The sequence below is a fragment of the Mustela erminea genome, chromosome 7, assembly GCF_009829155.1.
Source record: "Mustela erminea isolate mMusErm1 chromosome 7, mMusErm1.Pri, whole genome shotgun sequence".
In the NCBI taxonomy this organism is placed as follows: domain Eukaryota; kingdom Metazoa; phylum Chordata; class Mammalia; order Carnivora; family Mustelidae; genus Mustela; species Mustela erminea.
The window spans coordinates 10959068-10972681 of record NC_045620.1 but is presented as its reverse complement, the minus strand read 5'-3'; the positions used below and the strand labels follow the sequence as shown (position 1 = coordinate 10972681).

The window sequence follows — 13614 nt, the reverse complement described above, 5'->3', positions numbered from 1 at the left end:
TCAATGCACAGAGCTCCGTGGAGTCTGGCGTGTGATAAGCGTTCAGTGGATAGTATTTTTCCCTGCCCAGCCCTCATGCACACTTGTCTGCAGTGCCCACCCCATTCTCACAAATGATCCCTGAGTCTTGCCAAACCTTAAGACACAACCACCTCCTCTCAGCTTTTGTTATAGGAGTTAATCAAATTTCTTTAGCTATTTTTACTTATTATTTTCTGTTACTTATGAACTCTGATTCCCCTTCCTTTTGTGATCCCCTCGGACAGTAACAAATCAAGTCTAGCGGTGGGCAAACTTTAAGGAAAATTAAGTTATGGGTCACATTTTTTAAAAAGCTTTATGATCACTCTAAAGAGTATTTTATCATCTCTGTCTCCCCCCCTTTTTTGGCTAGTATTGCAGAAACTAGCCCAGACCAGATACTGATTGTAATGTCTTTATGTTCACTACTGAATCTCAGTGCCTAGCACATGGGAGGTGGCTTATAACGTCTTTTCAGTGGATAAATGAACAAGATACTCATTTGTCTAAAATGTCTAGTGTCTCCCAACTTCCTCAGCCTTGAGGCTCCAGGTAATAAGTCCCTAATTTTCCAACCCTATCTTCCACTTTCCCAATATTCACTCCAGTCCGGCCCACTGTCTTTTAAAAACCTCTAACTTGTTTCTGCCTCAGGGCCTTTGCACTTGCCATCCAGTCTGCCGGCCTCTTCCCCCAGCTGGCTCCATCTTCTCCCACAGGTTTCAGGTTAAATGTCCCTCCTTGGAGAGACCCTCCCTGACCACCCTGCCAAACCTACCCCACCCTGCTTTTCCAATATGATACATTATTTTTTATTTTCTTCACAAATCACCATCTGAATGTACATGTGCATTTATTTATGTTTATTGTCTCCTCGGGAGGTCAACTCCACCAGGGTTAAGTCCTTGTCTGTTTGTTGACTGCTGTGTGCCCCAGTGTCCAGGTCAGAGCCCGGCACATGCCAAGAACATCTGCTGAAGGAATTCACTAATAGGGATCTGCCTTCATCCCTCTACCCTCATGATCTCCTGCAGGAAGAACATTCCTCATCCAGCCGTGGGTCCCCTCCAAAAGTGTCTGGAGCAGACGGCAACATTGATTCACTGTCTCAGGTGACGAAGCTCCCATTCTGAGCCCAAGACGGGAAGCGGGGAGCTAGGAATGGGATGGGGTGGGGCCTTACCTTCCAGGATCCTTAACCACCCCCCTTCCCCACCAGCCAACCAGGAAACACGAGGCAGCCGAGGATAAGTAGACTCTTGCTGCTTTGTTATAAATATATTATGTACATCCAAAACATGACATTAAAATATTACTCCGTGTTACAGAAAAGATATTAAGGCTTTCTATTATTTACATTAAACAAGCAAGCACCTTTAAAAAAAAAAAAAAAAAAAACAAACCAAAACAAAAAAGCCCCTTCCTTCCTTCTCGGACATCCCCCTAGCCAGAGGGGACTCTGTATCCCCTTCCCAAAGACCAGGACCCTTTGCAGGGGCTGCGCTCTGTGAACACATCCTCTGGTTAGAAATATCAGCTCTGGCTGGAATCCCATGGGCAGCTGGGGAGGGGACCGGGGGAGGAGGTCCAGGCTTGGGCAGGGGATTCCTGCCTCTTCTGGCTGGCTGCCCTCAGACGCTTGCTGCACTTGGGCCATCCTTGGGTGGACAGGCCAGGCCGAAGGTGGTGCCTGGGGCAGCTCCTAGACCGCTGGGGCAAACAAGACAGAGAAGACAGTTCCATGGCCCCAGTGCCACCCAAGGTGAAGGGCCGCCCAGTGAGGCGGGGGGCCTGGAGGAGGACAGGGAGTGGGTGAGCTCCCCCTCTACCCAAGGAATGGCTGGCAGGGTGGAGCTCCTTTTTCTGCAGAGGCAGGCTTGGAGACAGAGCAGCTCAGGTGGCTGGGGAGGGGCCCAGGAAAGAAAATGAAAAAAAAAAAAAGGAAATGAAAAATCAGTGGCTCAAGTATTCTGTGTCACAAGGGGTGGGCTGGGGGGTGCCCGGGCCCAGCCCAGGAGGCGTCCTCTCCATCTGGAGGGGTCAGCACGAGGAGGCTGGAGTTTGGCAGATGGCTTCGGTTTGGGGGGGCTGGGGAAGGTTGGCAATAAGGTGGCAGGCTCGGAGGAGCTATTTGATCTTCTGGGCCCATTTCATGTCATCTGCCCGAGGTTTCTCGCCGGTCAGGCCCTGGATGAGGTCCTCCAGGCGTCGCCAGAAGCCTACCTTCTCCAGAGGGTAGTTGAGCCAACCTGCAGTGGAAAGAGGGCACCGGAGGGTTGAGCAGCAGTCGAGGAGATGGAAGGAAAGGGCTGGCTTTGCCTGGGGCAGGAACACTTAGGAGTAAGTCTGCACAGGGCAGGGGACAAGGGCTGACCAAGGAGTCTGGGGATGGGGACCTCCCACTAATGGGCTTCGGGGCTGCTCAGACATACCTTTCTCCTCTCACTCATTCACTTTCTTACCCTGTGCTTAGTATGTGCCACGCACATGGGCAGCGTTTTTTATCACTGGGCTCACCTGCCACCTCTTCCAGGAAGCCTTCCTTGACACATCACCCTCTTTTGTTTTGTTATAGCTTTTATGATAACCTATAACCGTTCTCCACCTTCTAATTCACCACCTTCCCATGTTGTGTTGGTTTTTCTCTGCAACTCCCAACTAGAATGTCCTGCTCCACACAGCAGAAACCCCAGGTTTTCCCACTGGGGATCCCACTGGCGCAGAGTAGATGCTCCAGAAATGCTGCTTACAATCCCACTTTCTATTACAGCACCCCCGCCGCCCCCAATCATGAGGTAGGTACTATTCATCCCATTTTCCAGATGTGAAGACTGGCTTGGAGTGGAGTCTCCCGAGTGGGCGGCCAAACCAGGAGGGATCCTAGGCCTGGCTGAGCAGTGACCTGATCTCAACAGTCTAAATTCTAACCCTTCCCCCTGCCCTTAAAGAACATGACATTCAGACATACAAAACAATATTTCTTGTGGTTCTCTGCTCTGCCTCCAGAAAGGCAACGCCCCCTGCTCCCTGTGCAAACCAGGAGCTGTGCGTGATCCAGGCCCTCTGACAGAGCAAGCACCTGGCGCCTGCCACAGCCATTCACAGCCCAGCAGGGGAAGGCGGCACCTAAGGAGGGGGCTGTGGGCCCCATCTTGTGGGGAGAAAAAGGACACCCAGTCAGGTCTGTGAGACTCGTAAGAGCCAATGCCGGCCTGACTTGCTGTCAGATGCTGAGAGCAGCTCTGCCACATCTAAGTTGGACACCAGCTGGCCCCTGCAAACCAGCTCCGTTTACCTTTGGTACCAGTCCGTGAACAACCAATGGCATGTGGATCTCCTGACTGTTCCTCAACCACACCAGGCATGCTCCTGCCTCAGGGCCTTTGCACTTGCTGTTCTGGTCTGTCCTGACTTGGCGGTCAGGTCCCTCTCACACTTGTTTTCGGATTCCTCACCTCCTTCTACGAACAGCTACTGCTGCTTCCTCACTCCATGACTCTCTGCCCTTCACCTCGCTCTGCCCCCCATAGTGGGGGCATTTCTCTTATCTAGACTCAGTCATCTCCCCTCTCCTCTGCCCCCGATGCCCTTCGCTCCAGCCACATGAACCACTTTGCTGTTCCTCAAACCAACCAGGCATGTGCGTTCCTCCTTCAGGCACTTTGTACCTGCTGCTCTCTGTGGCTTGGTGTGCTCTTCCTTTAGATCTGCATTGTTTTGTCCCCCAGCTCAAATGTCACCTCTCAGGGAGCCCTCACCGCCTTCTCTCAAGGGTGAAGGCCCCCACTTCCTTCTCCTACCCTTTGCTTTGTTCTGCTCCAGAGCAGCTGGCATGGTTAAATGTACTACTTACGTACGGTCTGGCATGTCCCCTATGAGCATGGGAACCCACCAAGGCAGGGACTTGTGTCTGTGTCTGTTTAGTGCTGTGTTCTAAGCCCAGGACAGTGTGGGGCACACAGTGGGTGCTCAGCAAGTATTGGCTGGCTGGCTGGCTGGAATCCCAGCCCACGAGGTGGGAGGGGGGAGTGGGGAAGGTTGGCTCCCTTGCACTGCCGTGTCCTCTGCACCTAGACTGCTCGGCACATAGTAGGTCTGTGCGTGTTGTAAGAGCAAGTTCCTGCTGGACAAGGATTCCAGCACCTCCTCCTGTGACCTCTGCCCTAGTGACCCCAAGGAGGAAGCCACAGCGAGGTGGGGGATGGGGATGGCCTATTCCAGGTCACCCTGCGGCCGCACCTGTGGTGATGCAGAAGTAGGTCTCGTGAGGGGAGACATGGTGGATGCGGTGGTGTTTGCGTGGCAGGATGATATGCCAGTCCTGCAGGAGGGTGACCCAGCGTGGAAGCCCAAAGTACGTGTGGGACCACTTGTGGATCTGGTTGGTGAAGGTGCCGAAGATGATCAGGCAGAAGACGAAGCACTCCCAGGGGTACTGCGGCTCCAGGGCTTCTGCAGGGCAGGGAGAAGGGGGTGCACACAGGGCCATTGAGTGGTCACAGGGCGGGGCCACCACCAGCCTGGCCCTTACCGCTTGCTCTGGGGCAGCTCCCTGGCCTCTCCCCGCCCCCCTGCCCCTGCCAATGGTCTCAGGCAAGTTCAGATTCCCCTCTGGGCCTCAGTCTTCTCTTCTGCTCAGTGGGCAGATAATGGAATCGGTGGACGAAACATTACAGATGTGGGCTCTGGAGTCAGGCAGAGCCGGCTTCAGGTCCGTGCTCTGACATTTCTTGGCTATATGAGCTTGGGTCAGTGCCTCTGCCTCTTTGAGTCTCAACCTTGTCATCAGTAAAATGGGAGTAAGTCTTTGTCCAGGTTCCCTAGAAGCAGAGCCTGAGACAAGGGTTCACATGCTCAGAATTTATATGAGGAGGAATGGGAGAGGCGTCCTCTGTTCAGAAAAACATCTGAGAGGGTAAGGGAAGCAGGGGGAGAGCTAAGCAGTGTTGGGGTTAGGGGAGTCTTGTCTCAGCCTGATCCTGGGGGGCAGCTCTGGAGAGTTAATGGCTTCATAGAGTTGGTCTCACCCAGAGGTGAGAGGACTGGTCTTCTGTAGGTTTTTCCTGTCACTGTAGGCTTAGGTTTTATTTATTTTTATTTTTAAAAGATTTTTATTTTATTTTATTTTATTTTATTTGACAGAGGGAGAGATCACAAGTAGGCAGAGAGGCAGGCAGAGAGAGAGGAGGGGAAGCAGGCTCCCCACTGAGCAAAGAGCCTGATGCGGGGCTCGATCCCAGGACCCTGAGATCGTGACCTGAGCCGAAGGCAGAGGCTTTAACCCACTGAGCCACCCAGGCGCCCCATAGGCTTAGGCTTCAGACTTATCCCGAGGGGAGAGGTGGGACCTGCTCTGGCAGTTCTCAGAAGGGCCAGCTGGGAGCAGCCACCACTGATGGCAACTGGGGGATGGGCGCCTGCCCGTGTAAGAGGATACGGGCGGGCACTGCAGCGGCCACTGTACCACAGAAACTCCTCACATCTACCCACAGGGAGAGGGGTTGCTCCAAGGATCCACAAGGTGTCAAATTGTTAGAACAAGACCGGGCACAGGAAAGTACTTACCACCGCCGCCCACCCCGCCCACCTGACATAACTGCCGCTCACTGAGATGAAAATGACTTTCTTTCTTCCCCCAAACAGGCAGGGAGAGATCAGAACTCAGAACTTCCCGAGTTCATAGGCTGTATTCTAATTACTAAGCCAAGGCAGCCAAGCCAGCGGCCCTCAGGGCCTGGCAGGCCACGCCCAGGAGCAAGGTGGGCAGGGGTCGGGCAGCAGGGGGTCATGGGGACCGTCTAAAGATGGCGGCCACGGCTCCTGCCCCGTGAAGCCAAATGGGAACAAGGACCCAGGATGGCCAGAGCAGATTGTCCAAGAGAAGCTGGGCGGCTGGCGCACTCACCGGGGCTCTGGGTGCGGAACTTGTAGGCCATGTTCAGCAGGGGCAGCAGGGTCACCAGGCAGTTGTCGCCGTTGGTCTCGATGAAGTCGTGTCGGGTGATGGCTGTGGGGTCGATGTGATGCTCTCGGAAGGGTCGAATGAAAGCCTGGGGTGGGGGTGGGGGTGGGGGCCAGAGAAGGGACAGATGGGACCAGTTGGCCTGTGGCGGCCAGCCCCTCTCCACCACCTCCTGGGCACACCAGACTCAGGCTCGCCTCCTGGCCTTTGGGATGCCAGAACATTCCACCATGCTGCCGACGTGGAGCCCACCTGGCCTTCAGGGTCCAGGCCTAAACAGCTTTGGCAGAAGACAGTCCTAATGACTTGGCCGGGACCCCAGGATGGTGCTCCCCCCTGAGGGCCTCAGTCTCCCCCTCAGAGGTGGGAGGGGAGATGCAGACGATCGCCACCTTTCTGCCCCACTCTGATACAGTTGAGGACGGCTCTCACAGTGGCAGGAAGGCCTCCCTTCTTTTTCTCCCCCACGGCCACGCCCCTCCTGGTAACTGTCTCCCAATCTTCCTCTTGTATTGGTACATGCTGTTCCGATGGGGTTGACTAACCAACCAACTAACTAACTAACTAATTAACCCCCTAGTTAAAAGTGAGCACGCGATCCTGGCCCAGCCAATCTGAGCATTTCTCTGCCACGGTGCAGGACAGGGATGGGCATGTGACCTCCGCTGGGCCAGTGGGAGGGAGCCATGGGACTTCGGCTCTAACTGTGGGAAAGGAGAGTTCTTCCACCTACAGGGCCACGCTGGTAGGATGAAGGAAAAGCCTAGGTGACAATGAAGCCAACAGAGAGTAAAGCGGAGGGAGACGTGGAGAGAAAATCATGAGAACATGGTATGACTGGACTGCTGGTTTTGTCCTACTGGACCCGGCAATGCTTTACCTTGGTTCTACTCTACTGTTCAGTTACATGAATGACGACCTTTGGTTAAGCCAGCTTGTACTGGACTTTGTCACAACCAAAGGAACCTGACAGAAGGTTAAGTTCAATTAAAGAAACAGGGACACCAGGGCTGGCAAAGGAGAACAAGATGTGGCCCCCAAATTCAGGGGGCTCAAAGCTTTCTGACTATCCCAGGCTTCATGCTTTTGCTTCCAGAAAATCCCAGGGGGTTTTCTAGTCTGTTCTCGTCCCAGAAGAGGGACATGGGGTCAGACTGGAATGATGGTTTCTGTCTTTCAAACAGGGAAATGGGAGGCTCTGAGAGGGAGGGGGCTCACCCACGGTCAGACAGCCCAACCCCTTGCTAGGTGGCAGGGCTGGGTCAACGGTACGTACCTTCCCCACGATGGGCAGCTCCACAGAGCCCCAAGTGTCAGCTCCCCAGTGCACCAGGCCAGACAAGAAGTCAGCAATGAGAGCTCCTGCAACTGTGGACAAGAGGAGGGTGAGGTAGGGGTGGGGGACCCCAAGGGACAGTCCTGCCCTCCACCCCACAGTAGGGAGCCCCTGTTCACTCGCCTGCTTGCTCACTCACTCATTTGTTATAGGGGATGATGTCCCTTCTCTACCTGGGTTGCCTTTTTCCCTCTGAGTGGAGCCTTAGGTGTAACACTCTTGTCCCTTTACTTGCTCTGCCCGGGGATATGTGGGGACTCATTTGCTCGGTGAGTCTGGAGGACATAAACTGGGCATGAGCAGATCAACTCAACTTTTCCCTGTTAGGAGCTGACTGTGCGCTTCTCTCTGGCCCCCAGGCACTACAGAGGGAAGCCTGCTCTGTTCCAGTGCTGCCAGTGACTAGACGGAAGTATCCTTCTGGGGTCTGGTGTTGGGAAACACCTCAGGTGTAGACGGGAGCCACGCCTTCCTCCCCAACCTGGCTTTTATCACAATCAATGTCACGATTTGGTCTCTGGCAGCCTTTTCCTTGACTGTGTTCTCAATGTGTTTGGAACTGGACTGGGGTTCCCTCAAAGACCCCAACACCGTTCACTCACTTGAGGGCTCAGTATAATACAGAGGTTAAGAGCTGTCAGATCTGGACTTAAATCCTAGCTGTCTCTCACTAGCTGTGTGATGTTGGGCATGATACTGAACCTCTCTGTGTCCTAGTTTCCTCTAGGTGGATGGGAATGGTCATCACCAAAAAAAAAAAAAAAAAAAAAAAAAAAAAAAGCTGTCATTTATTGAGCACTTTCGGTACTAGGCACAAGCTCTTTGCATGTTGATCTCAGTGGGGTCCCACAGTCTGTTCCAAGTTGGTACCATCCTCACGCTCTCCTTACAGAGGCGGAAATGGGAGGCCTGCAGAACAGAAGGGACTAGGCAGAGGCCACAAAGATGGCAAGTGGCACAGAGGGGCTCTTAACTTGTCTTAAGGTCCAAATCTACTTCCCCTGCACACGGGGGGAAACCAAGGCAGGTTGGCCCACTGCCTGTACAAGGGAGCACCCCAGTGCCGTCCCCCATTACTCCCCCTGCTCACTGCCATCTCAGCCCTCCTGGCTTATTCCCTCTCCCCCTGCACACCCTCACACGCCTCTGCATCTCTCTCTCTCTTTGCATTTGCTGTTCCCTCTGCCTGGAATGTTCCTTCCCCAGGTGTGGTGCAGCACACTCCTTCACTTCCTCCAGGGCTTTGTCAAACATCTGCTGGAGACACCTGATCTAAAATTATCACCACCCCCAGCTTCCAGCATCTCCTGTCTCCTTTCTCTCCAAGCACTTATCCTCTGTTTGCTCATGGTCTCCCTCGCTCAAGAATGTCAACTCCACAAAGGCAAGGGTTTTAGACTTTAATTGTTTATGGCTTCGTCCCAGTTCCTGGCCCTTAGTAGGGGGTTCAGTAAATATTCCAGGAATGAATCAGTGCAAACCCACTAACTACAGTGGTTGGCACACAGCAAGCAGATCAATCATTCTTCAATCATTTTGTCTATCAAGCACCATTTGGTGAGGACCTACTGTGTGCTAAGCTCTAGAGCCAGGGATGCAGCAGACACTGAGCTTACTGTCCCCTGGAGCAGGGCGATAGGAGGGGGTGGGGGCAAGCTGTGAACCATGCAGGCCACAAATGCAGTTTTGAGCAGTTTCGAGTGGCGGTACAAACCCTTCCCCTCCTCCTCCCCAGGCTGGTTCTTCCTGTGAAATCTGAGACACACCAGGAACCTTTTAGGGATTCTCTGAGTTCTGCTGGGGTCCTTACCTCCTTGGTGACAGGGGACCAGGGCCTTGGGACACTGTGGAGGCTGCAGAAAAACCCCTAGGTGCCATCCAGGCTGGGCAGTCCTGCTCCTCGATGACACCTGGGCTAGGGGAGTGGGCTTTTTTTTTTTTTCCCCTTTAAAATTTTATTTAGGGCTAGGGGCACCTGGGTGGCTCAATTGTTAAGTGTCTGCCTTTGGCTCAGGTCATGATCCCAGAATCCTAGGATCGAGCCCCGCATCAGGCTCCCTGCTCAGCAGGAAGCCTGCTTCTCCCTCTCACACTCCCCATGCTTGTGTTCCCTCTCTTGCTGTCTCTCTCTGTCAAATAAATAAATAAAATCTTTAAAAAAAAAAAAAAAGACTTTATTTAGGGCTGCCTGGGTAGCTCAGGCAGTTGGGTGACTGCCTTCAGCTCAGGTCATGACCCGAGGGTCTTGCTCCCTGCTCGGTGGGGAGTCTGCCTCCCCCTCTTCTTCTCTCTCCCACCCCCCACTTGAGCTCTCTCTCTCTCTCTCTCAAATAAATAAAATCTTTATTTATTTTTTAATTTCATTCATTTATTTGCGAGTGAGCGAGAGAGAGCACCAGTGGTGGCGGGGCGGGGTGGGGGGGGAAGGAGGCAGAAGGAGAAGGAGAAGCAGACTCCCTGCTGAGCACAGAGCAGGACTCGAGGCTTGATTCTAGGACTCCGGGATCATGGCCTGAGCTAAAGGCAGTCGCTTCACCGACTGAGCCACCCAGGTGGCCCCAAGCCAAGGGCTTCTGCCCTTGCTGCTCCCCTATGTCATACTCCATCTCTCCCTGAAGATCCCCAGCAAGGGGAGGGGGGCTAGTCCTCCTGGGCTCGGGGCAAACATCACCCCAGACTCCTGGCTAAAGCCACCCTCCCAGGCAGGTGCTGGGTCACACCGCCCTGCTTTCTCTGTCAGAGCACATCCTTTTCCCTGCTGAGCCATATTCCATAGTTGGGATGCGCCATGGGACATTTTTAGCTGCTGGACATCTGGGTGGTTTCCAGGTGCAGCTGCTAGGAGTCGAGGCTGTGAACATTCACACGCAAGCCTGTGGGCAGACACATGCCTGCACTGCCTCGGGGGCCGAGACGCCAGCTACGTATTTGTTCTCACTCACAACATTTATGGAGCACTTACAGGTGCCAGGCCTTGTGCCAGCACCTTAAATGTTTTATCTCTCTTAATCCCTAAACTGGACCAAGGCTAGTCCTAAGCCGGTTACACATCTTATCTCCTTAATCGTCGTAAGCATTTAATCCTTACAGATGACAAGAATGATAATAATGAAAATAAGAGAAAAACAATATTTATGATAGTGGCTACCACTTACAGAGCTCTCCCTGTGTGCCAGGCCCTGCATCAAAGATGTTAAAAATGGGGGTGCCTGGGTGGCTCAGTGGGTTAACAAGCGTCTGCCTTCAGCTCAGGTCGTGATCTCAGGGTCCTGGGATCGAGCCCCGCATTGGGCTCTCTGCTTCTCCCTCTCCCTCTGCTCCTCCCCACTGCGTGTATGCGGGCTCTCTCATTCCCATCGAGGGACATCCTATGAGATACGAGGGCTCCTCAAAACTGTCAAGGTCACCAAAAACGAGGAAAGCCTGAGAAACTGTTACAACCAAGAGGACCCTAAAGGAACATGATACATAAATATGAGTGGGATCCTAGATGGGATCCTGGAACAGAAAAAGGCCACATTGGGTCAAAACTAAGGAAATTGGAATAAGCAATGGACTTTAATTCATAATAAATGTATCCGTATTGGTATCTTGACTATAATAAATGTACAGACACTAATGTAAAATATAAGATGTTGGGCGCCTGGGTGGCTCAGTGGGTTAAGCCACTGCCTTCGGCTCAGGTCATGATCTCAGGGTCCTGGGATCGAGTCCCACATCGGGCTCTCTGCTCTGCAGGGAGCCTGCTTTCTCCTCTCCCTCTCTCTGCCTGCCTGTCTGCCTGCTTGTGATCTCTGTCTGTCAAATAAATAAATAAAATCTTTAAAAAAAAATATATATATATATAAGATGTTAACAGTAAGGGCAACTGGGGGCAGGGGCTGTGTGGGAACTCTACGTACTCCCTGCTCATTTTCTGTAAATCTAAAACTTTTAGTAAATAAGCTCTGTTTTTGAAAAACTGCATCATCTTAGTTTACGTCCACAGCGATAGGGCCCAACCCATCCTGACTCTTCCAGACTTGGAAGGAAAGGGCGGTTGGGGCTGCAGGTGAGTGGCCAGGGACGATTGTGAGGGCAGCTCCCAATGATGCTGAGCCTTCACATCCCGGTCTGAGGAATGGGGATGTTCATAGCACTTACTTTCCTTAAGCACAATCAGTTGATGAACTGGGCTGATGCTCGTAAAGTCAGTCGCTGGGACATGGTTAACGCTCCCAGGAGTGGCCCTAGTTAGTAGCTTAGGTGTTACCCCCCTCCCCAGGCCTCAGTCTTGTCATCTGTCAAATGACCAGCACCTGGCCTTGGCAGGCTCCCAGGCAGGGAGGGATGTGTGCTTTGGATAGATGTCAGGATTTGCTTTTGGAGAGGAGCACACCCCATCCTTAGGCTCTGTGAGCCCCGGGCCTGTGCAAGAGGCTGTTTCAAGAGCAGTGACTCCAGGACTCCTGGCCTGCTGCCTGAAGAGGCTGTGATGGGGGCAGGGGTGGTGAGGCAAACACATAGGGCATCTTTGTCCCAGTGTAGGAGGCAGTAGCTGGAGCTGGCTCCTTCTGGGGGCAGCTTGGGGCTGGTCAGCACCCCATGTGCAGGACACTGAAATAGGGTACAGGACTCATTCCGGGCTACCCTGACCCACCGGGTGGGGACTTCATGTGGCCACAGGTCAGCCAGCTGTGCCTGGTTAGTCCCCTCCAATTTCAAGGCCTGGCATGGAGACAGGGAGAGCAGCTAAGACAGATGTGGTCACACCTGGGTGGCTCAATTGCTTAAGTGTCTGCCTTTGGCTCAGGTCATGATTCCCGCATCCTGGGATCCAGCCTGCACCAGCCTCCTTGCTCAGCAGGAAGCCTGCTTCTCCCTCTGCCTGCCACTCCTCTGCCCGCTCTCTCTCCCGCTGACAAATAAATAAAATCTTTTTTTTTTTTTTTTAAGATTTTATTTATTTATTTGACAGAGAGATCACAAGTAGGCAGAGAGGCAGGCAGAGAGAGAGGAGGAAGCAGGCTCCCCGCTGAGCAGAGAGTCCGATGCGGGGCTCAATCCCAGGACCCTGGGATCATGACCTGAGCTGAAGGCAGAGGCTTTAACCCATTGAGCCATCAGGCGCCCCCAAATAAATAAAATCTTAAAAAAAAAAAGAAAAAAGAAAAACACCTTCAGCTGAAGGCAGGCTGCTCCACAGGGGCCTGGGCCAAATCCCGGCTTCACAAATCCCGGCTTCATCACCTTTTTCCAGGTTTCAGCTTGACTCCTCACCTGACCTGAGGCCGGGTAACCTCTGACACCAGTCCTTGCATTCACTGTGCTCCCTTGCCTAGAACGCCCTCCCCTCTACTAGTCCGCCAGAAACTCCTACTCAGTCCTCAAGGGCCAGCTCTCTAGCGCCCACGCTCAGCAAACAGCTCAAGGCTCCCAGGGATGATCATTTGTTCACGCTTCTGCTGAGAACAATACTGTCCTTGTCACGGTCCCTGATGGCCTCCATGTGGCCAAATCTGGTGGTCCCCTTGCTGTCCCATCCTGCTGCTTCGCTCCGCAGCCGCTCCTAGTGGACCCCCAAATCTTCTGGAGAGACATTCTCCTCCTGCCTTCTGTAATCCCGCCCACCCCTTGGCTGGCTCTTCTTCCTCCCCCGCCAGCCTGGAGGCACCAGGGCCTTGGGCCTCTTCTCGGCCTGTACCAGCCCCTGGGGGCACTCTGCCAGCATCTGAGCTTCAGACACCTCTTCTACTGCGAGGACCCCCAGATTTCTATCCCTGGCCCCCTTCCTGGACTCCAGACGCCGATTTCCAACTTTGTGCTTGGCACCTCGCCCGGGGCTCTCAGGCAGGCAGCTCAAGCATCTCCCCCCAAGCTGCCTCTTCCCACCTCTGTTAATGGCCCTTCCATCCAAGCCTGAGAATTACCACCGACAGGCCCTCCTCACCTCCACCACCGAGCTGACGGGGCCCTCTGGCTGCTCGCCTAGCACAGCTTGCTGGAAATCTCATGGTTTTTCACCACCTCCACTGCCCTACCCGGTCTGGGCCACCACGCTTGCCTCTCTCCAGCCCTCCCGCCCCCATCCATCCTCCCTGTGGCTCATCAGTGGCCCCTCATGGCCCATCGAACAAAACCCCGAGTCTAGACCACAGTCCTGCTGTCTACACCCCCCTCCTCCACCTCTCTGAGCTGCCACCGACTACTTTTCCTCAGATCAGCCTTCTCCAGCCACACTGGCTTCCTGTCGGTTCCCTGGACGCACACCAGCCTCTGGGCCTTTGCACCTGCTGTTCCCTGCGACCCCTCCCCC

The 13614-nt window shown here is 53.7% G+C and overlaps 1 protein-coding gene across 2 annotated transcripts in view; it reads right to left on the bottom strand.

The window, feature by feature from the left end:
• Positions 1-869: 869 nt before the first annotated feature.
• LOC116594827 (transmembrane protein 189) overlaps positions 870-13614 on the bottom strand; it is a 23493-nt gene continuing 10748 nt past the window's right edge. For both annotated transcript variants that reach the window (XM_032350369.1, XM_032350370.1), the window contains exons 3-6: positions 7260-7351; positions 5927-6071; positions 4261-4473; positions 870-2270 (exon numbers count right to left, since the gene is read on the bottom strand). In XM_032350369.1, the coding sequence (XP_032206260.1) occupies positions 2149-2270; positions 4261-4473; positions 5927-6071; positions 7260-7351 (572 nt within the window). In that variant the 3' untranslated portion in view covers positions 870-2148. The remainder of the gene's footprint in view (positions 2271-4260; positions 4474-5926; positions 6072-7259; positions 7352-13614) is intronic.